At 33.8% G+C, this 23,798-nt stretch overlaps 2 protein-coding genes across 2 annotated transcripts in view; one reads left to right on the top strand and one right to left on the bottom strand.

Moving 5' to 3' along the window:
- Nucleotides 1-23,798, top strand: part of FAM227B (family with sequence similarity 227 member B) — a gene marked incomplete at its 3' end in the record, with an annotated part of 266,307 nt that overhangs the window by 107,547 nt on the left and 134,962 nt on the right. The window lies entirely within an intron of this gene.
- The window catches only part of FGF7 (fibroblast growth factor 7), a 65,632-nt gene continuing 43,268 nt past the window's right edge, over nucleotides 1,435-23,798 (bottom strand). Inside the window, exons 3-4 of the mRNA XM_082860672.1 lie at nucleotides 5,375-5,478; nucleotides 1,435-4,347 (exon numbers count right to left, since the gene is read on the bottom strand). Of these exons, the coding sequence (XP_082716798.1) occupies nucleotides 4,153-4,347; nucleotides 5,375-5,478 (299 nt within the window). The 3' untranslated portion in view covers nucleotides 1,435-4,152. The remainder of the gene's footprint in view (nucleotides 4,348-5,374; nucleotides 5,479-23,798) is intronic.

Raw genomic sequence — 23,798 nt, 5'->3', positions numbered from 1 at the left:
CCAATATAATAACTATAAATGGAATATAACCTTCAAAAAGTGTGAATCACTATATTGGACACCTATAACTTACATAATATTGTATATCAGCTATATATCAATTAAAAATAGTAAAGTTTAAAATAAAGAGTAGCCTGGCAACAGTGTTGAAATAGGCATGAAGGTTTAATGAACTATGGCATATTAAGATATGCATTAAGAACTCAAATCAGAGAGACTAATTAATAGATATTCTCTAAAAACTGTTTTAAGGTGATCATAGAAATGGTCAAGGCTGATAATCATCTGATACCCACAAGTTAGTCACAGTGGCCTGAATCTATTCTAATAGAGCAGTGGTATATTCTGATTGACCAGTAACCACTCATACTCGTCATTAAATATTTTTAATGTCACTCTGGTTCATAGTAAACTTTTACATAAACTTTTGGTTTTCTTTAGCCATGTGTCACCTGCGTGTAAAGTTGAACTATGAGAGGTACAGGATCTCTTGTGTCTTATTCATATCCAAGTATATGGCAGTGGGATAGTAGTGTAAATGAAGCCACATGATAAAGCTTACACATTTCTCTGATGCATCACTTTTTCCCACTGGTATGAATTTTATATTAAAGCAAACATAAATATATTGTGGAATAAAATGCAAAAATCACATGTGTTTTAAGAGAATGATTTTCAAGAAAATTTGTGTCTTTGGTGGGCTACCTTTGCATTATTCCTTAGACTTTCATTCTCTACCTCTACTAGTATTGGTATTTAAGTAGAAAATTGTGAGAGGCACTGATTTAGGATATTTGTGGATACAGAATTGCTTTTACTATAGCTGGTCCCATAGTCCATCTCTATGTTGTCACTTTAGAGAATCAGAAGGGCAAACTCTGAGAGATGGAAACTAAGAATTTATCTCCAGCATCCCTTCTCTTCTGTCATTAAGTTGAATTTTAGCCAACTCAAAGGCTGATAATTTATATTATAGCATTTTTTATGTAAAAATGTTTTAGTTCACTAATTGCATTGAAAGTATCCTTTTTATTACTTCTTTTGTTAACATTTTATATTCTTCTGTTTAATTTTTTCCTTCCTAATTCTTGGAAACCAATGTATTTAACCAATTTTCTCTTTCAAAGAACATTTAGAAAAGGTTACTCTGTTTATCTGGCTATTTTGCACAGTGCTTTCCATTTGTAAGTAAAGAGGTGCATTTAAAAGTTGAATAGGGGGCTTCCCTGGTGGCGCAGTGGTTGAGAGTCTGCCTGCCGATGCAGGGGACGCGGGTTCGTGCCCCGGTCCGGGAAGATCCCACATGCCGCGGAGCGGCTGGACCCGTGAGCCATGGCCGCTGAGCCTGTGCGTCCGGAGCCTGTGCTCCGCAACGGGAGAGGCCACAACAGTGAGAGGCCCGCGTACCGCAAAAAAAAAAAAAAAAAAAAAAGTTGAATAGGAGTCAGAATTAGAAATTTCATCATTTTTTTCCTCCTTTTGAGTCAAATATGACAGTATAGACTATTATATATGAAGTGAAGTGCCAAAACATGTCACATTTGCATGCAAATGTAAAGGATATATCTCAGTAGGAATAATTTAAAAGACCACTAACTAATAATCCTAATCATCCAAGAGTAGGAAATAATGCTGAATGACCTAGACTCTTGGGGCAGCTCTGAACCTAACCAGCTATGTGATTTGGGATCTGTTACAGTCTCAATTTCCTGGTCTACAAATGAATAGTAAGGACTAAGGCCGCTTGCAGTGTTTAGATTCTTGAATTCTAAGTGTATGTAACTAGTGCAGATTTTATTTTCTAAAATTTTCACATTAAGTGTAAAAAAAAGTGGGAGGGAGGATAAAGAATTATAAGTACGTGTTTCTAGAAACACTACTGGATTGGACTTACTGCTAAATGTTGGTTAATTCAGCGTTGCTTTGTAATTTGTTCATAACTATAACTCTATAGTCAGAGTATTTGGTCCTAATATAGCTCATAACTTATATACATACATACTGTTTCTGTTTAAATTTCCATATAATCATGTTTCACCCTTTTTAAAATAAAGTATGGTTAGTCTCATGAATTTTCTTTGATACTCAAACATTGAGTGAATTCATATAAAAAATTGATTATGGACAGACACTCTGCTAGACACTAAGGAAACAAATATGAAAAACATAGATCCTCAAAAAAAAAAAAAATATAGGTCCTCTTCTTCTCTCAGTATGTTCACAAGACACCAGTAACAGAAGCCTGATCTAGGAACCTAGGCTAGCAAAGGCCCTTGAATCATACAACAGTTAAGAATATCATTCATGGCATTTCCCCAGAGTATATCTGAGGAAGGGCAATTTTTTCTAGCTTCCTGCAGCCTCGTCATGTAGGTTGAGTCACAAGGAAATCAAATGAACCTATTATTTCTGTTAACTTAGCCTTTTCATGTAACTCTCTCTTATAAATGTATTATCAGTTAATATTTGTATAAAATAAAGGGACTTAAAAGACAAATGTTTTGAAATAAAAACCACCCTTATTAGCATACCACCAATTTAATTTCGATAAATGTTGGCCTTCTACTGATGAACATTAAAGCGCTAACAAGATCTACCAATGCCAGAATTATGAAGTAGAAATTTATCTTTTCAATAAGTCCATTATCTGTAGCCTGACCTCAAGCCTTCATTGCTATTCAGGGCCTCAAATCCCTAAGTATAGACTCTACTTTGGGCATTGTGCTCTTGCCATTGAACAGGAAAACAACTTTCAATGCTGCCATATTTTGAATGGCAGAGATTTCTAGAGATTAGAAAAACTACTAACTTTAAATATGCATATTTTTTAAATGTTGTACTATTCTACTCATGAACTCAAATATAGTTTAACTTTAAAATCCTGTAAGTTCTTTTATCTACGGTGATTTTACTTATAAGATCCAATTTAGTTGACAAGAGTATGTGGCAAAACATATTTCACATTTTTGTATTGTTCCTTGTGAGACATCTATTGTAAGAATTGCTGCAAGCTGTCATTTTTGTCTGCTGTCCAGGATTTGCTGGCCTGAGTGCTGTGTACTAGACTTGGTGTTGCTCATGAGGGGGAGGGGGAACTTGCAACTGAGCCAGACGGTTTTGTTATTGCTTTAGAATTAAAAGCATATGAAACAGATACAGCTTATTAAGGTTTTTTTTTATAAATAACATAAACTTAAATAACAAAACAGTAAAGTTCAAATACAACTTAAAATAGAGTTTAATGCGGTAACCACAGGATAGAAGCATGATTATTTGTGGGAAGAACATTATTAAAAGCCATATTCCCGAATATGAATTATACAAAAGATAGATTATGTTACTTGAAAAAAACATAAAAGATTTTTGAATTTTACTTTTAGGGATTATAAAATGTTATTTTGTGGTGAGTGAGATGAAGTACAGTATTATCATCATTATTGCTATTTTATATACAAAATTTTTGAAAACATCCTTTAAGCAATACCCTTTCAATTGGGAGCAGCATTAGGAATTTTGTTCTTGTTAACAGGTACAAGCATGTTCTAATCTTATACTCTTGTAAAACTACCTCTTTGATTCATTTCCATAATAGAATTTTTGAGAATATTCCTTCTTTTCTGATTAGAATTTAAGTGGTTCATAATTTTTCACTAGAAAGCATTCAGATACTGCTCATCTTCCATAGTTAGTGTTGGCTTGATTATCTGACAAATCATTCCAGCAGCTTTTAGGTCTGACACATCTTATATAACATCATCTGCATTATTATTATTATAGCAGCCATTTTATAAGCAGATAGGAATATTTAAATAATCATTATCAGATAATCAAATCTAACAGTCTTAAGGGTAAATTAATTTAAGAAAAAAACATTACTATTACTGACATCATGATTGTACAACCAGTTTTACAATTTTTTACAACTTTTAGTTACTAAATCTGATTTTTGTGTATATTTTTTCAAATCTTTCTTTAATGCAGTCTCTTAAAATAAACATAAATGCGCAAGTCCAGCTTGATCAGTTTTTCAGTAGTTTTCCAGCCTTTCTTGGTTACTTAAAAAAAAAAAAGAAAAGAAAAGAAAAAAGGAAGAAAACAGTCCACTTAAAGAAATCTCCCTGCTGGAACTGGTTTCTTATATGCCATATATGATTAGGTTATTGCCATAGGAAGAAAGTGGGCTGTTTTTTGTTCTTTCTTCGTTTTTTTCCCTCTTACAGGAACCCCCTTTTGATTTAAGGCAACAAACATTTCTCCTCCACTGTGTGTCCATTTAGCTGATGCATATGTGTTGTAGTGGTTTTCCAGAATTAATTCTTTGAAGTTACAATCTTCATTGCATTCTTTCTGCAAAGAACAACAAACAAACAACATTATCCAAATTATTTTTGGAGGGACTCAATTAGACAAAGAATAAGCAGTAATATTTAGTAGGATTAAAACATACATGACTTTTTTTGAGCAGGCATAATGCAGTTTGTTATATATACTTAGCATATTTGAAAAAAGATTAAATTTTTTAAAAGATAAAATGATACACATTTAGTTATGCAACATAGTTTCAAACATGTAGCTTTTTGGCAGTCAGTTGCTACTATTCTTAAGTATTAAGAGCTATTTCCCCCTAATTAGCAGCTCTCATATTACTATGCCGAAGTCACTCTTTCCCTAACACTGACATTTTGATACAATTAGCAGAGCCTCTGCCTCCCTCAGCTGAAGGACATATTTCACAACTTTTCTTCATTTACTATTACATTGCCTGTGATAGTGATGGAAAATAAAAAGTTAATTTGTTCATCCAGCTATTCATTCATTCACTTAAACCTGTATTTTTACGTAGTCTGTGCCAGGAATACAAAGGAAAGTCAATTATACTTTGTTATAGTGGGATGAACAGTTGCATATTTCATGTTATAATAAAGTGGGAACAATGGGAATGCTTACAGTTCAAAGCCCATGATTGTGAGATTGATGTTGATAAACAAACGTCTGGATTTTTTTTCCCCAAGAATTTTCATGTCAGCAAAGTGCAAATTGGGTGAACTTTAACAAAAAGAGCTTTAATACTGACAGATGGACATTTTAGATTTTAAGAATCTAAAATACAAATGGAATTTTAGAGCTGGAAGGATCCTTAGAGGTCAGTTAATCCGACTTGTTTTACAGATGAAGAAACCAGAGTCCAGAGAACTTAAGCAAATTGTCCAAGATCACACGGAAAATTTAATTATTAAGTATAAAATGTTTTAATGAAATCATTGAATTATGTAGTTTGAGAGGAGTTAATTTCATTTTTACTTTTCAGAAAGAGAAGATATTTTTGACAAAAATAAATTTGAGAAATTAAGTCTAAGGTATCAATTATCAATACCTTTGCATAGAGTTTTCCTTCCTTGTTCATTGCAAGATAATATTCACTTTCCACTCCTTTGATTGCTACAATTCCAACGGCCACTGTCCTGATTTCCATGATGTCTGCAAGGAATCACAGAAAGATATGTCAGTTATTCACCCAGCTTTGCAGATTATCCACGAATGACAATTTGTCCTTATTTCTGTTTCACTTGGAAGTTAAGATTATTAACATGATTATTTACTCAGCCTGAGACCCCCATCCACCCATAACATGTACACACAAACACCAGATTAGTCCTTATTAAATGTGGGAAGTGCAAAACTATTGATTTTTTATTTTGTAGAAAAAGATATTTGGATTCAAAAAGAAGAGTTACATACTTGAATTTTGCTTTTTCTTCTCTAGAATTACATTTCTAATTTACTGTAATAGTAATAATAACATCAATAATACCTAAAGTTTATTCAATTCATACCACATGCAAAGTATTGTTTTAGCACTCATGTATTAATACATGTACTTATCACCAAGACTATAAGGCAAGTACTCATATTTTCCCCAGTTTACAGATCAAGAAGCTCAGGTACAAAGAAGTAATTTGCCCAAATTCTCAGCTGGTAAGTGGCAGAAGTGGAATTTGAACCCAAAAGGTCTGGCTCTTAATCATTATATAATGCTATGAAAGTATATAATTAGCTAACATCTTTAATTTTCTACTTAAGCTTTATGTTAATAATTATTGCTGACAGAATATTTCTTGAATATACTGAAAATGAATAAAATTCTGACTAAAGCAATTGTAAATGATCGTAAACAGAACCAACTACCTTTAAAAAATTAAATATTTTATTTTGATTTATTTTTTAAAATTTTTATTAGAGTATGGTTGATTTACAATGTTGTATTAGTTTCAGGTGTACAACAAAGTGAATCAGTTATACATATACATATATCCACTCTTTTTTAGATTCTTTTCCCATATAGACCAGTACAGAGTATTGAGTAGAGTTCTCTGTTCTATACGGTAGGTCCTTATTAGTTATCTATTTTATATATAGTAGTGTGTATATGTCAATCCAGTCTACCAATTTATCCCTCCCCTCCCTTACCCCCTGGTAACTATAAGTTTGTTTTCTACATCTGTAATTCTGTTGCTCTTTTGTACATAAGTTCATTTGTACCCCCCCAAAATAGTAAATATTTTAAACTGATAGTGAGCTTTTTGATAATGAAAACAGCATCTAAAACCAAATTATGAGTCCTGATCACAGAATATTTTATAACCTTATACCATTTAATTAATTTTTTAACCATTATTGAAATTGCCACAAGAAAACCTACTGTTTCATTATATATCTTTTCCTAAAGTGCTGTATTTTAATACTCTAACTACAGTAAAAAAAAAAATTCTCAATCAATTTTTTAAAATGGCATAGACATTAAAAGTTTAGTGAACCGTTTTATGTAACTACTGGTAATTATACTTTCAACTTGAGACATTCTCTTTCTTGCGCTTAACATAATGCAAAGAAAATTCCAAGTGAAAATTATCTGCATAAATCAAGTTTCCAGAAGCTGTGTTCTAAAATAGTCACTTAAGTGGAGGAAATTCTATTTTTTTATTCCATGCCTTCACTTCATCCTCTTATTTATTCTTCTGGCTTCATTTTTCCTATCTGGAGAATAAAATTTTTACCCATTTCATCAGGATTAATGTAGCCTAATTAATATGTGTTATCTGTTTCCAATATATGCTGCATATAGAAGTCATTTTCCCACTATACTATGGTTAGCACGAGTCAGAGCTCATCCAATTGAGAGTTCTACAGCTGCTCATCTAGAAATTGAGGTCTATGAAGAAAATGCAAAGGAATGGATATTTATCTTTTAAAGTATTTATGAAGCATTGTCAGAATGCATAGAACTGTATGGTAATTTTAGGATACGAATTAAGAAAAACAGCACTGGTTTCTGAACTCCAGAAGTTAAAATCTAGTATAAACAACAAAACACATATGTAAACACACACGTAGATACACCTTAATTAAAAGAAAAGAAAACTTCTGGAGACACAGCCCTGAAGGAGAGGCTAAGGGAAATGTTAACAGTTGCTTACAAGCATGTGAAGGATGTGATGCTGATGCATTCATGCAAAATTCAACAAATCTTCAGTGAGAGCCAATTCTGTGCTAGGCTCAATTCAGTGACAAACCCTGCCCTTTTGGAGCACTTTATCTGGCAGCTAACTCTTCTTGTTCAGCAAAGGAAGATCAAAGGGAAATAATTTATTACGCAGCAGAATCCAAATAGGTTAAGTTTATATCAATAAACTCAATGAAGAATACTAAAGAAATTCACTGACTCAACCAATTTGCAATACCTTCAAAATTGAGTAAATATATCTATTTAAAAACATATGGAATAGTTGATTTCTAAAGATCTTACCAGTGTAAAATGTGAAGTCAGTTTTTTCCTTCTAGTCCCTTTCTCCTGCTATTTCCCTCTTTATTCAATATTTTCTCTTAGAAAGGAGAGTACTGATGCATAGGCTTAGAATATCTTTCATGCTCAGTTTTAATTAGGGAATGAAATCTGTCATGTTTGCTGGCTTTTTCGTTTATAGACCAACTGTCTACAAAATGTAACTATAGAATGATAGAGGTATTGTTGATTATGATATGTGGACACTTTCCCTTCAGGTTCAGTCATGACAATATATTCATATTGTCCCATCTCTAAACCCTTTTCCTCTATCCCCTGCCTGCCCATTGCCCACCATATTTTTGTTACACTCTGACACTCAATAGGTGATAAACATTGTTAATCTTATCCCTCCACACATTGGGGTTAAGGACATCAAAAAACCTTTAGATTTTAAACAACCCAATTAAAAAATGGGCAAAACGTCTGAACAGATACCAAAGTAGATATACAGTTGGCAAATAAGCATATGAACAGATGTTCAATCTTTAAAGATTCTACTTTTAAACAGGATGAGGACAGACTTGAAAATGGCAAGGTTCCTGACACAGTAATATTGTTTGATGTATTTAAAAAATCATTTTACTAGGAAATCAACAGACCTAAAAATATATTTCTTGGAAGAGCATTAAGTAGTACTGGCAGAATTAATATGCTATCAATCCTGACTTTCTGGTCTGTTTTGCCCCGTGTGCTGTGCCCTTTTTTATTCAAGAAAACCCAAGAATGAAGAAACTAAAGTTATCATCCTTTCACTTAAGTGCAGAGTAGGAAGTAGTGTTCCTACAGATTTTAAAGTGTTTTAACTTTCCTGTTTTCAAAAAAAGTTTTTATTAAGAATTTATTTTTTAGAGAAGTTTTAGGTTCACAGCAAAATTGAGGGGAAGGTACAGAGATTTCCCCACTACCCCCTGCTCTCACACATGCATAGCCTCCCCAGTTATCACATCCCCCACCAGAGTGGTACAGTTGTTATAATTAATGAACCTACATTGACCATCATTATCAACCACAGCCCATAGTTTACTTTATGGTTTACTCTTGGTGTTTGGACATGTATCATCATTTTTGTATCATACAGAGTATTTTTACTGCCCTAAGAGTCCTCTGTTCTCGACCTGTTCATTTCTCTCCCTTACCCGCAACTCTTGGAGACCACTGATCTTTTCACTGTCTCCGTGGTTTTGCTTTTTCCAGAATGTTATATAGTTGGAATCATAGAGTATGTAGCCTTTTCAGGTTGGCTTCTTTCACTTAGTAATATGCATTTAAGGTTCCTCCATGTCTTTTCATGAGTTAGCAGAAAAAAAATTCTTAGTGTTTGATCATGTAAAAATCCACCAATCCCATCTCCTTCAATATTTCTTTTCCCTGAACGTTTTAAGATTTATATTTAAAAGTTTTGAGGGGCCATATATTAATATAGATGTTCTAGCATGATAACTAAGAGTTATTTTAAAGTTGAAAATAAGTGGAAACAGTGGCTTAATGGTTATTAGGTCACTCAGAACATTTAATTTTGTCCTCGACCAAATATACTTTCTTGGGCACATTAAAACTAAGAATTGGTACCAAAAAAGAAAAACATTTTAATGTTAAATGACTTTTATGATTTTCTGTCAAGCTGGGGTTGTTAGATGGAAAATCTTCACCATTATATATTTATATTACATTCAAGGCTATAGATTCCATTCATTTTTATATCATAGAAGTACATCCAAATACATACATACATGTACGCAAAAAATACATCTCATATTTCCAAAATAAAGAACTCTTAAAACTCAACAATAAACAAATAAGCAACCCAGTTAAAAAGTGGGCAAAAGGTCTGAACAGATGTCTCATCAAAGAAAATACACCGATGGCAAATAAGCATATGAAAATATGCTCAACATTATATGTCATTAGGGACTTACAGAATAAAACAACGAGATACCACTACACAACTATTAGAATGATTGAAATTTTTTAAGATACCACTTGCAGACAAGGATGCAGAGCAACTGGAACTGCCATTCATTGCTAGTGGGGATGTAAAGTGGTACAGCCACTTTGGAAAACAGTTTGGTTTCTTACTGAATGCTAAATATACTCTCATCATACAGTCCATCAATCCTGCCATAAGTGTTTATCCAATTGAGCTTAAAATTTAAGTCCACACCAAAACCTGAACATGAATATTTATAACAGAGTTTTATTCTAAACCATCAAAACTAGAAGCAAGCAAAATGCCCTTTAGCATATGAATGGATAAGCTACGGTACATATGTACTTTGGAATATTTTTCAGCGATAAAAGGAAATAAGCTATCAAGACACAAAAAGATATGGAGGAACCTTCAATGCATATTGCTAAGTGAAAGAGGTCAGTCCGAGAGACTCCATACTGTATGATTCCAGTTGTATGACACTCTGGAAAAGGCTAAACTATAGAGACAGTAAAATGATTAGTTGTTGCCAGGGGCTTAGGAAGAGGGGAGTAGGATGAAAATGTGAAGCATGATATTGTTAATGCAGTGAACCTGTTTTATATGATACGGTAATAGTGGATACATGATATTATACATTTGTCAAAACACATAGAACTATACAAGGCAAAGAGTGAACTATAGTGTAGACTATGGAGTTTAGTTAACAATATGCAATTACTGATTCATTAATTGTAACAGATATACCACATTAATGCAAAAATGTTAATAGTAGAGGGACTGTGTGGGGAAGTGGTAGTGGTATGTAGGAACTTTACTATGTACTCATTTTTTCCTGTAAATCTAAAACTGTTCTAAAGAAAAGTCTATTAATTTAAAAAGTACAGTCTACATTTTAATTAATAACATTATATGATTGAGTGTATAAGAAACTATAGAGTTGACGCTTGAACATAGCAGGAATTGGGGCACCGACCCTGGCAGAGTAGAAAATCCATGTATCAGAGTCTGCCCTCTGTATCTGTAGGTTCCGCATCCTCAGGTTCAAGCAACCACAGATCGTGTACTACCTTAGTACATATTTATTGAAAAAAAAAATCATTTATAAGTAGACTAACACAGTTCAAACCCATTTTGTTCAAGAGTCAACTGTAGTGGAACTTTTTATGATTTATTCTTAACCCAAATATGTAGTAATTCTGGGGTTTGTTATTAATTACTACTATTAATGTCTTCGGTGATGGATTAAGATCGCTTACCAAGTTAATGACTTCTCTTTGTGAAATATGGACAGTTATGAGGAGTAAGTTTACAATGCAAACACACTTTGGGAAGTGTAGGAAATACAAATATTCTATATACAGACCACTACTACACTCGTGTGTGATATCTCTCAGGTGTATTGGGATAGAAAAATAACTGAGGTCCAGGAATATTTTAGAAACCTGATCTGGTGACTTTAATTGTGATATCATCAAAATATCTGGATATTAATAAAATACATATCAAAATTCAGTTAGTATTTCCTCCTACAGAAAACAAAAATGAATGATACCAAGCAGTATATACCAAATGCTACAAAGAACAGGATGGAAAATCAATTCAACCGTTATTCACAAGAAAGAGGTGTTACATATCCTAGGTGGTCAAGGGAGGATTTGAGGAACAGATAGAACTTGAATTACATCTTGAAGGATAGATAAGGTTTACATGGGTAGAATGGAAACGTCATGCTAATTGAGAAATAAAAGTATATGTAAGATAGTAGAGTCAACGATTCATAAGTCATTTTCAGAAGATTGAAATTAGAGCTATCTGTCTGGAGTAGGAAATGTATCAAGAGATAGAAAAAGGTGGAAAAGGAGTTAGGACAAGATTGTTGAGGGCCTTGATTGCCAATTTAATGAATTTTAACTTTTATTTGTAGACAATGAGGAGTCATTGAAGGTTTGAAATTTGAAAAATGTCAGGATATAAATTGTGTTTTAGAAAAATTAATTGGATGTGCAGAGTAGTTAGAGAAAATTACTAGACTTGTATAAGCCTGATTTTCTTCCTCTGCTAATAGTATGAGTTGACCCATAATGGGCTATTGTTGTGACTTTTAAGTAAGTTAATAAATAAATATTTTCAAAATGTCTCAGTTTAACGTCGAATACAGGAAGTATCAGTAGTTATAACCCATATGAACAAAAGCTCTTCGGTGTCCTCAATAATTTTTATGAGTGTAAGTTGCCTCAAGTCTAAAAAGTTTGAAAACACCTTTTCTAAATTAATTTTATTTCCCCTGGTCTGTTTAGTTGCAGTTTGTACCTTGTATATTGTACCCTTATTATTGTAGGTTAAATAGTTTTGGCCACTTTATATAACTTTCTACATACATAGGTTTATAAATAAAATCTCCATGGCACATGCATACAGAAATGCTCAATATATTCCAAAATGTCTGGAAAATTTCTTAATGATATTTTAAAACATCAAGTTGCAAATTATAATTAAATTATGTAAGTAAATAGTAAAGCACGTAAACCATTTGTTTGATCAACTTGGTTACTAGTTTAATGTTAGTATGGTTTTAATTAAAGAGTAAGGCTAAGAAATGTATTTACACTGCTCTGATTTTTGTACACTGTTACAATTACAAGGACAGGAAAGAATTTTTCTAAATATGTGTTGTGTATTTAAATCCTGTATCTTAGTGTTATATTTTTTACATATTGTGCATGTGATTGCTCCAATTATTATTAAATCTGTGTGTGTGCATGCACACACAGTATTGTAAATTCAAAAGAATTGACTTCAAAGAACGGTAGACTCTTGATTTTGTATACTTGTGTCTCTCTTGGACATCTTCAGTCCCTCCCTTCATTGCCTTTTGATTACAAAAATCCACTTTCCAAATTTTTCTCTCAATAAGGCTGTTTTAAGATATTCATAGACCCTAAGTACTACTATTTCCCAAGACCACCCTATACCAATCTGACATTAAAATACATCCATATTTCTCATTAGATACAATATTTTATAACTATTTTAAAGTTTTATATAAATTTTCTTTTGAAATTACTTGGCCTAAAGTAACTCATTTTATTTATCATTTGCTATCAACTTTCTGCAAATATTGTACATTCTAGGGAGTTCTTGCAAAGTGAAAAAAAATTATCAAATTGTTTTCAAATGTTATGAAAAATATTGATAAAATTTAATAAATAATGAAGTTGGCTTGATATATTTTATAAGTTAAATATTTGCTAATCTCTTTTTATTTTCTTGTCAAATTTTACTGTCAATATCTAAATTTCAAAGGTTTAAATATATTTGTAAGCTTGATGTTTTCACAGGCTCTAGGCTCTGTGCCTAAGGGCCAAATGAATAAAATGTCTCTGCCCTTAACTCTGAAATCTTTTCAAAAGACTATCCCGCTTCCTTTTCACTAGCACCAAATTTCTTGAATTATAGACTAAATCTGCTCACTTTTCCTCAATTTAACACTTGCATTCTAACTTTTAATCTGTTTAATGGCTTTATCTCTTCAAGGCCATCAATGACCTCCTCAGCGCCAAGTTCAAGAGTTTTTCAATAGTCATAAATTTCTTCTCTGCATCTTTTGGCACTCTCAACATCCCTAGTTCTATTCCTAATTCTCACTGTTTCTCTAATCTTGCACTACCTTGATCTATTAATTTTTTTTAAATGGTTAATTTTTGTGTAGCCGTATCTATGTATCTCTTTTGATAATTTATTGTATTTTTTTATGCTTAAAAGTATTTTTTACATTCCACTATCTGAAATACATTTTATTCTAGCTTTTGTAATGTAAGTTTTAAATATATCTCTTAAATTCATCTGGAATTAATTTTGGGATCTGATGTGAGATGAAACTCTAAACTGATATTTTATGCCAAGACTGAATCAGGAAGAAATAGAAAATATGAACAGACCAATCACAAGTACTGAAATTGAAACTGTGATTAAAAATCTTCCAACAAATAATTTTTTCAATATTAGTTATTAAATACGTCATTACATTTTTTACTGATGCAGTGCCTCTCTTTTACCTTACATTGGCTATCTTGTTTTGTCCCATTGATGTATCTATCTGTCTGCTATATACCCACACTAATTTATTGTAGGTTACCAATTCTGAAGTGACTCATTACATTTATAGGTAGCTCTGATCCTAGGTGTTACTAAATACTCTCAGATATATCCTCTAAAGCTATGCAGAATAAATCAAAACCTTTTCCACATAACACCCCTTCAAAGAGATGAAGACATTGGTCATGCCCCTCCATCAGGCAAAGCATCCATCTGTAGTTTCTTCAGCCATACCCGATACTGCATGGATTCCAGACTCTTCACCAGTTATATTACTTACTTAAAACCAGCTTCTCAGCAAGAACTAGATCTATATAGATAGCCCAAGACAGAATACTGTTCATTATTTCCCTTAATATAGACCATAAACTAGAGTAATATAATCTCACCATCTTCCTTAAGCGTATTTTTAATCATTTCATTATTTTGGAGTACTGATATAATAAAAAGTGTGCATATCAAAAAAATTTTATTTCAGATTAGTATATTTTGAAGGTTATTTTATAAAGTTTAAGTATAATCATAATTCATATTTTATATATAAAGACAAATATCAGATATCCCTTTTAACATGATTTATTTCTTTATTTTTAAAGCATGCTTTGAGGACAAAAAATTTCAAAATGATCTTATGTGGTATGTGCAGAATTGAAATGTATTAAATTAAATGTAAATTAAAATATAAATGTCATAGTATTAAAGGTGACAAAATACACTTTGCTACTCTGATATGATTAATAGACTATTTCTATGCTTTTAAAAAATTAGGTCATTTATTTTTACAATTTCATCTAGTTTTTAAATGGTGAGGTAGGAGAAATTGTGTAATTCTGCTATTTGTAAGTAGTGCTCCACAAATAGAGTACTGCAGATATAGAGAGTCATTATACCCCCCAAAAAGTGAAGCCAACTCCAGTATGATTATCACAGTATTTTCTGCAACATATAAAATTATAGCAAATATTCATTGAGTGTTTACTATTGCCAGACCCCATTCTAGGCACTGGGATTTTACCAATCTGGAGAAGAGTATCTAAAAGTGAATTGTGGAGTTATCTTTATGCTTCTTATTAGCTTATATTTAACTCAGTATCCTTTATGCTTCCTATTGTTAACTGACAGCCTGTTAAGGTTATAAATTTAACACCATATGACAATGAGTGAACATATTTATATAGTGGTGAAAACCATCATGATTTGATTATGTAGTGAAAGGATTAGTTAACTAAGTCATGAGCAAATTTGTCTCATCTCTCTAATTGCCAGGCATCTGTATTTGATATGTCTGTGTAGGCACTCAAACCATTCTTTTCTAAAGAATGATTTTTTACAAAAATATATAGAAGTTGTGAGAAGATTATGCCTTTAGTTAACTTAATTTGCCAAGCACCTTGGAAACCCCTGGGTGATATACATAAAATCACTGGAGAAATGATTAGTTGAATTTTTTAATTCAGCCTAAGATTATGTTAACTATTTTAGAAGCAGTGACACGTTGATGGCTTATATTGAGGTTGTAAAGTACACAAGACTTTATTCATGTAAGTAAATCACATTGCCATTTTGTCATCATGTGATTTTTTTTTTTACTAAAGTTCAGGTCTTTATATTTCTGTCTAATATTCAATATCCCTGTCTGTCAGAATGTTTAAAGTTTTAATTCATCCACCTTAAATCCTATTTGTAAATTGATATGGAATAATTATAAGTAAATGATACATGAGTATATTAGAAAATTATGGTACCCGACATATTAGCTATTCCTTTCATTTATTTGTCATCAGCAAATTTGAGAGATGTCTTCATCTCTAATGTGCAATGTTATGTAGCTCTTTTCCATCTTCTATTAATCATTGCCCTTTGCACTTTTTTACACCCATTAGAAGTTATAAGTTTTGATCCTAGCTCTTTTCTCTTGAGGCATACTGGGCTTCCTAGTCTCTCCTTGTCATATCTGCAGTCCTTAAATCTTCATGCTATGACAGCATGGTGTCATTCATTCAATCATATGCAGGCATTTTTCTCCCCCACTTTCTGAGCAAAGACTATTTATTATTCCCCTATTTCCATTCTCCTCTTTTTCCACAGCTGTAGAATTTTTAGCTGGCTGCACATAATGAACATGACATTTCCCAGTCTGCCTTGCAGTTCAGTTTGGCCATGTGACCAAGTTCTAGCTGATGCGATGTAAGTGGAGTGAAATATCCCATGGCAATTCCCAGAAATCTTCCATAAGAGATAGCCAGCAGGAACCCCTTATACCCACTTTTTCTTCCTTTGTTCCATTCTCCTGCTGGAATATGGATTCTACCCTAGATTATGAGAACAAAGTGATTGTGGAACTGTGAGCTGACTGGAGCCTGTTAACTCTCAGATGATTTTATGGAGCAGAGTTGTCACTTCTCTAGATGTTCATTGGCTGGAGAAATAAATGATTTTGTTTAAGCCAAACCAAATCTTTAACTAATACACATCAATTTCATTTTCCCATCAGGCACATTCTTCACAAAATTCACATAAAAATACAGGAGCCCATTTTTTTCAGTTATTATAAGCCACCAGCCAGAAAGGCAAATTCTGTATTCAAAGGGCAGTCCTATTAAGTATTGTTAATAGTCAGGTACTTACTTTCATAGTTTTTTTTTTTTCCACTTTTAAAGTCAGGAATTTAAACTAGACGAAGAAATTAAAACAGGACCTGTGCTCTCATGTCCTTCATTTTCCTATTCAGAACTTCAGTATCACTAGAGATTCCAAGTTTCTTCTGGTGCTGTCATTCATTCCTACATGTGTCAGCATTCAGTTAACTTGGTGAATCTTCACCAGTCCTCCTTTACATTGATACACCCATCAGGAATACCCTGCCCCCACGCCACAGTGAGTTATGTCAAGCACGTGTTCATTTGCTTCTTAGGTAGCGAATGACCTAATTTCAGCTAGCTTTTCTTCTTTTTTTCATAAATATATTTATTTTTGACTGTGTTGGGTCTTTGTTGCTGTGCGTGGGCTCTCTCGTTGCAGTGAGCAGTGGCTTTTCTTGTTGCAGAGCATGGGCTCTAGGCACACGGGCTTCAGTAGTTGTGGCTTGCGGGCTCTAGAGCGCAGGCTCAGTAGCTGTGGCACGCAGGCTTAGTTGCCCTGTGGCATGTGGGATCTTCCCAGACCATGGATCGAACCTGTGTCCCCTGCATTGGCAGGCGGATCCTTAACCACTGTGCCACCAGGGAAGCTTTTCTGACTTTCTTTTTCTTTTTTTTTTTTTTTTGCGGTACGCGGGCCTCTCACCATTGTGGCCTCCCCCATTGTGGAGCACAGGCTCTGGACGCGCAGGCTCAGCGGCCATGGCTCACAGGCCCAGCCGCTTCGCGGCATGTGGGATCTTCCCGGACCTGGGCACAAACCCGTGTCCCCTGCATCGGCAGGTGGACTCTCAACCACTGCAGCACCAGGGAAGCCCTGACTGTTTCTTATTGTGACATAAAGCATGAGATGCTGTTGCCAATCTTTCAGAAAGACCTGATTCACCATTCTTGGTTAGAACAGCATAACTGTTCATTTGTGAAAAAAACAATGTATTGGGTACTTAACTATGTTCAGTATTCTGCATATATGTTCTCTTTCTCATCTATAATTATTTCATTTGCCATATTCTTAATGATAGGTTAGATTCCCTAGCCTCTTTAGTTTTTTTCTTCTTGGCTTCCTTCCTGAATTAGTTATTTTTTTAAACCCACTATAAAAATTCTTCTCTAATAAGCTGTAGCATAGAAAAGAATATCTCAAGCCTTTTCACCTTCACATCTAGCCAAGAAAAACAGCTTATATTTCTGTTACACATGGTGGCCATCTCAGACAAGGACAAACACAACAGTTACATCCCAAGTCACTCCCAATAGTTCACTGATGTCCTTACATCCTGGAATTTCTCCTGGCTAGTCATTGAGTTCCTGGAAGAATTTCTTTTCATTCTTTCTGGATGGTTCCCTTCTCACTGCCTGTATACTTTGTTAATCTTCTAAGTGGAGCATAATACTGGAATGAACCACCTTGATGTCAAACCTAGCTTCTTTCAGTAAATATGATAAAACACAAATACTCAACATATTCTTGACAACAGTGGTTCAAATTATTTCTATCCCATTTGCTCATTCCTCTTGCTGTGCCCATCTCCTCAGCTTCTAGGCCCAATGGATGTTGAGGCTAAGACATAAGAATAGGGAATTAGAGAAGTCAAGGATCATTTTAAACCTGGCTAATTTTGAGAATGTGTACATGAGAAGAAGTTGGGGTGGGACTAATAATGTGTTGAGTTTTATGAAGATGCTGAGTTTGAAAATTTGGCACTTTTCTGTATCTTGTTCCTAAATTTTACATAAGCAAATTACTCTGTGATCTAAATGCACAATTAAATTCTAGCTGTGCTAGATGTATAAGATTAACAGAATTGTTTGTTAGCAATAAAAAATAATTATGTGGGGCTTCCCTGCTGGCGCAGTGGTTGAGAGTCTGCCTGCCGATGCAGGGGGCATGGGTTCGTGCCCCAGTCCGGGAAGATCCCACATGCTGTGGAGTGGCTAGGCCCATGAGCCATGACCACTGAGCCTGCGCGTCCAGAGCCTGTGCTCCACAATGGGAGAGGCCACAACAGTGAGAGCCCCACGTACTGCAAAAAATTAAAAAAATAAAATAATTATGTGTAGCACCAAAAGTTTTCAGGTGATATTGGACTTTTAAAAATATGGCAATAATGTTAGTGTTTTTAAATTTTTTAACATTTACCCAGCATTCCTGATATTCACGGTGTTAAAGGGGAATATCTGTAGCCTTACATGAACTCCTCTAAGCCTGCTTCCCCCTTTAATCTGTAATCTACAATCACATCCTGGAATTTCATCATTTTCCATGCTCTGATCACAATACTGAGGTCTTCAAAAGATGAAGTAAATCAAAATGTCCCAGTTTGATTATCATTGCATGCAGGGCTTAAATTTTACCAGTGGGAATGATATTGAGACATGTATTGAAGCATAACTACTTTTTCTATTTAATACCTTCCTCCATTGATAAAATGGAATCATTGAACTCTTTAATTGTACTATGGAAATGAGAATTCTTTGGTTTGAAGTGGCTAGATAGTTCCTCAGTTCTTTCCTTACCATTATTTTTCATTTTGAATTTGTTTTTTTATTATTATAACTTCCTGGAGTCATAAAATATTGAAAGATAATGGCAGTATATTTTAGCCAGTAGCTTCTCAATCATGTTATTGCTATTATCAACCACTTTTAAAGGCTTAGCTTAGTTGTGACAAGATCTTTGTAATTAAGATTGGTTTATTCACTGATTCCAGTAGTTGTTATAAATGAGCTCCTCAACTACTTTTAGTCTGCTGTTTAGTGAAATCAGGATCTTTAAGTAAATAGTTTGTTGAATTCTTAGTGACAACTAGTAATTTAATCCATAAGTCACTGTTTTGGCTTTGACTACAAAAAGAAAGCTGTTTTTACTGTTCTAACTCTGAGAAAGGGAATAAAAAATGTTGTGCCATTAAAAGCCAAATGATTTGTTGGTGTGAGATTTAGAATGAAATAAAATAATGTTTATAAATTGTATATAATTATGAGAACTAAATATAAAATATTTTGATGATTAAACTAATTTTAATGCTCCACACCCTTCAAATAGAAGTAGAATTATGTTTAATTTTTAAAGTATCTCTGGAGGAAGTAGCAGTTTTGTTTATAGATGGTACTCAGTGAAATGAATGGTATATTTACCTCTAATCAAGGAATGATTCTTTAAAGCAAATGTGTTCGAAAGCAGAGTAACATAAATCATATATTGACCATTGTAGATAAATTGCTTATAGGAAGATAAAAGACTCATGTACTACTTTAAATCTGTTTGTCTTCAGTTTATTTTTCAGATAGTTTATGAGTCATTTATTTTCTTTTAAACAACTTATGCCTGGAACTTCTATCATGAACCAAATTTTATCAAAATGTGAAAATTGCTTAAGAACGTGTAGCTGCCAGTATTTTGTTTCAAGGTGTCAACTGAAACACAAGCAGGTGACCTTTAGTAATGTATGCATGTTATTCAAAATCAACTTCCTCAAAAATTATAGTAAAACAGACAAACACCAAATTATCTTAGGTTGAAATAAATTTGTTCTTTCAGGTAAGAAAAGTGACTGCTTAACGTGAAAGACAAATTTTATTTTCAGGCTAGTGTTGGTTTAGGACCAGCAGGTGGGTATGCTACGCACACACTGACTTTGCTGTCCAGAGGCAATAATTCAGGGTCTGAGTTGGGAAAGAAGTGAATTCACTTTCCCTGCATTTCTTTATTGGCTTCCACTTGGAGTAGGTGACACAAAGGACTTTGTGGAGGTAGTGACCTCCAGCAGGTTCCAGTTTCTCTTACTTTGCCCACGAACACCAGAATCCACTGTTATAAGATAACACAATTGATACATGTGGGTGATAATGCTAATCTTGTCTCTGGATCACTCTACCCTAAAAAGGCATGCCCTGTAACTGTTAAATAACAGATCTAAGACAGAACTTTGGAATACACTAAAAGAAATTAGAAAACTAATCAAATCAAAGCCAGCATAAACGAAACACAAATAGATAAATTATTACCGAAACCCAGAAAGTGTAATTCCCATCAAACCAGCATGAAACTCAAAACAGTTCCACATGATTGCATAATTGCTGGTATCAAATGTAACTGAAATGTTCTGCAACAAGAGAATTGATTCCACACTGTCATCATCACTGGGGGGTAAATCAATTATGGTCCTTATCAATCCTATATCTATTCTATAATGATGTCCAAAAACACTTAAATGACTTGTCAGGTTAGGTAAAAAGAATCATGTCATTCATTCAGGGATTTATTCAGAAAATAAATGAAACATTAGAAAAAAACTTTAGAAAGTACATTGGCTTGTGGTACAGCGATGGCAATGTTTTGTTTTGCAAGAATTTATGTTGCAACAGCTTGTTTCAGCAGGGTTAGAACTATGCCAGAATTAGAAGCAACTATTCAGTTGTGCAACAAAAAGGATGATTCCAGTGGCATATTACTGAATAATATCATGGGAACATCATTGAACTTTATTACACAGAATTAAATTTCTGTACCAATTTACTGACCTTTCCTTATCATTTATGGCCTCTGGAACATAAGGGGGCCAATTTTCCCCTTTGGGCCAGGGAAAGCCTGTTCCCTGAATCAGACAGGAAGAAATACTCTGTCCTGTTATCTCTGAGGGTTCTATACTTTTATTCAGAAAGAATTCTTTACCTAATTAAAGTATTTACATCTGCTAAATACAACACTTTACTGTCCTTAAAATGGCTCCAAAATTATCAGAATAGGTACAGATACCATATCAGTAGATGTGAGATAAATATCAGATTTGTGTGTGAAATAGAAATAATCTCTTCCTACTACCTAGAAAATCTCTCCCATACTCTGACTTTTCCTCAAGTCTAAAGTACCTCCAAAAGGGAACCTAGTTTTTTATTACATAGGACTAGAGGTAAGGCTCAAAAAAATATATATCTTGGATGCGTAACACATAGACATAAATTCATACTACGTTGTAAGTGACTATATCTTCTCTGACAGCAGAATTTGATTGTGCTAGAAGGGAATGAGTATAAGGACACCAAGAATGAAACTGAAAGGGGAAATGGTCATAAAAGGAAGAAGTTATGGAAACTCTCATTCACACTTTGCATACAGCTAGCTCTAGGAGTCAACACATCTGTAGGCTTCATCTAATTCATAGAGACACCAGCTTAGAAGATAAACCACACATCCACTTCATCCCTCTATTTTAACTTCAATATGTCCTGTGAAGTTTTGCTGTCTGGCAGATATATAATGTAATCTATCCTCTTTCCCTCTTTAATTTATATTTAAATATTCTGCCACCCAGGCAATAAAATAATTCTAAACACTTTGGTTTTTAGATCATGATGGTAATCAGCATTGAAAAATTAAATCATGATTTAAAGCCATTTTGGTCATTGGCTTTTAGTAAGTTTTAGGCACACATTTGTTGCTAGCAGTCTAAATGAAGAGTTTAATACAGATTAGTTATGTTTTCAACAGAACTGAAAATTAAAAAGAAATAAAAAATATGAGTTTACTGAGGAAGATAGTGAAAGTATTAAAAAGGAGATCCAGACACCCCAAACTCTTACCAGAAACTATCACATTTGCCCTTTCTGTATTACCAAATGTGTATGTAGTACTTCTCTTCTGCTTCCATTGCCATCACTTTAGTCCAGACCTTCGTCATTTGTAACTAAACTATTATTATAGTTTTTAAACTAGATCACTACCTCCAGCCACTCTGACTTTATATTTACCCTTTTTGTATTCATAAAGGACATGTTATAAAGGTTACTCTTCTGCTCCCAAACTTTCAGTGGTATACTCTACTGTAAAGCAAAATAAAATAAAACCTCTTTTCCTTGGAATTCAAAGCCCTCCAAGGGCTTCCCTGGTGGCGCAGTGGTTGAGAATCTGCCTGCTAATGCAGGGGACATGGGTTCGAGCCCTGGTCTGGGAGGATCCCACATGCCGCGGAGCAACTAGGCCCGTGAGCCACAACTACTGAGCCTGCGCGTCTGGAGCCTGTGCTCTGCAACAAGAGAGGCCACGATAGTGAGAGGCCCGCGCACCGCAATGAAGAGTGACCCCTGCTTGCCACAACTGGAGAAAGCCCTCGCACAGAAACGAAGACCCAACACAGCAAAAATAAATAAATAAAATTAATTTAAAAAAAAAAAAAAAAAAGCCCTCCAAAATCTGACTCCAGCCTACTTTTAGAATTTTCTCCCATTGTTCCTCTACAACGTACATGAGCCTTTGGCTCCAAACTGATTTACTCATTGTCTTCCTCTCCCATACAAATTGCCAGAAACTTTTCTTGCGTCTGCCCACCAGTTCCCGTAATTACATTGCATCTCTATTTCAGTATTTCCCAAACATTGCCTCATGGACTGGCTGCACGGAATCACATGATGAACTCTTTTAAAAATTTCAAACGCCCAGTTCCTACTCCTCAGAAAGTCTTATCCAATAGATTTGAGTTGAGGCTTGGGAATCGTTACTTTAACAGCTTCCATTTAGCGACACATTTCTTTCAAAGCCAAATAGAAATTCAAGTTTTTCCATAATGTTTTACAGTTTTCTGATCTGTCGTCATCTCTTTTACTTTAAGAACACACTGCTATACTATGAATTAGCAATCACCTCTATTCTTCTATTGTTCCTCAATTTTAGCCTATTTTTTTCCATCTATGTTACAAGCTGTTTGAGATTATTTTATAATTCTGCAAATCCCTAGTACTTAGTGTAAGGCTTTGTACTTGGCAGGCTCTCATTAAATGCTGAAGTGTAGATAGAATAATACATAAATCCCATATTAACTAGTGTGTCATATTATAAATCAGCAAATATAAATCAGTAATATTCCAGGGTTAAAGAATTAATGAGTGTCTTAATCATACTAAACATCAGAAGAACCTAAGGGTAAAGATTGATTAACCAGAAGTATTTGTTAAATTTCCTTTTAATTTTCATTATATTTTTTTAGTTTATCTAATTAGATAAGAAGCACAAAATTCCATGGTTAATTCAAACTATAGTTCATCTCAGATTATATTTTATGATGCCAACTCAAAAAAGTTGAGAGATTCCAAACATCTCTAGTTATCTAACCAGTTATAGGTTTTCTTTCTTGGTTTTGGCTAAACCTCTCTTGAACCTATTTATATTTTTAGCATGCAGTACTTGTGTGTGTAACAACTTCCATATGTTTTCTGTTTGCTGTGTAATATAGCACATCTACTTTGTCTTACTCTTAGCACATCAAGGCTTTAAGAAGTACATTCTAGTTCTAAT

The sequence above is a fragment of the Leucopleurus acutus genome (genome assembly GCF_964270905.1).
Source record: "Leucopleurus acutus genome assembly, chromosome: 1".
Taxonomy (NCBI): domain Eukaryota; kingdom Metazoa; phylum Chordata; class Mammalia; order Artiodactyla; family Delphinidae; genus Leucopleurus; species Leucopleurus acutus.
This window is presented reverse-complemented; position numbering and strand designations above follow the sequence as displayed.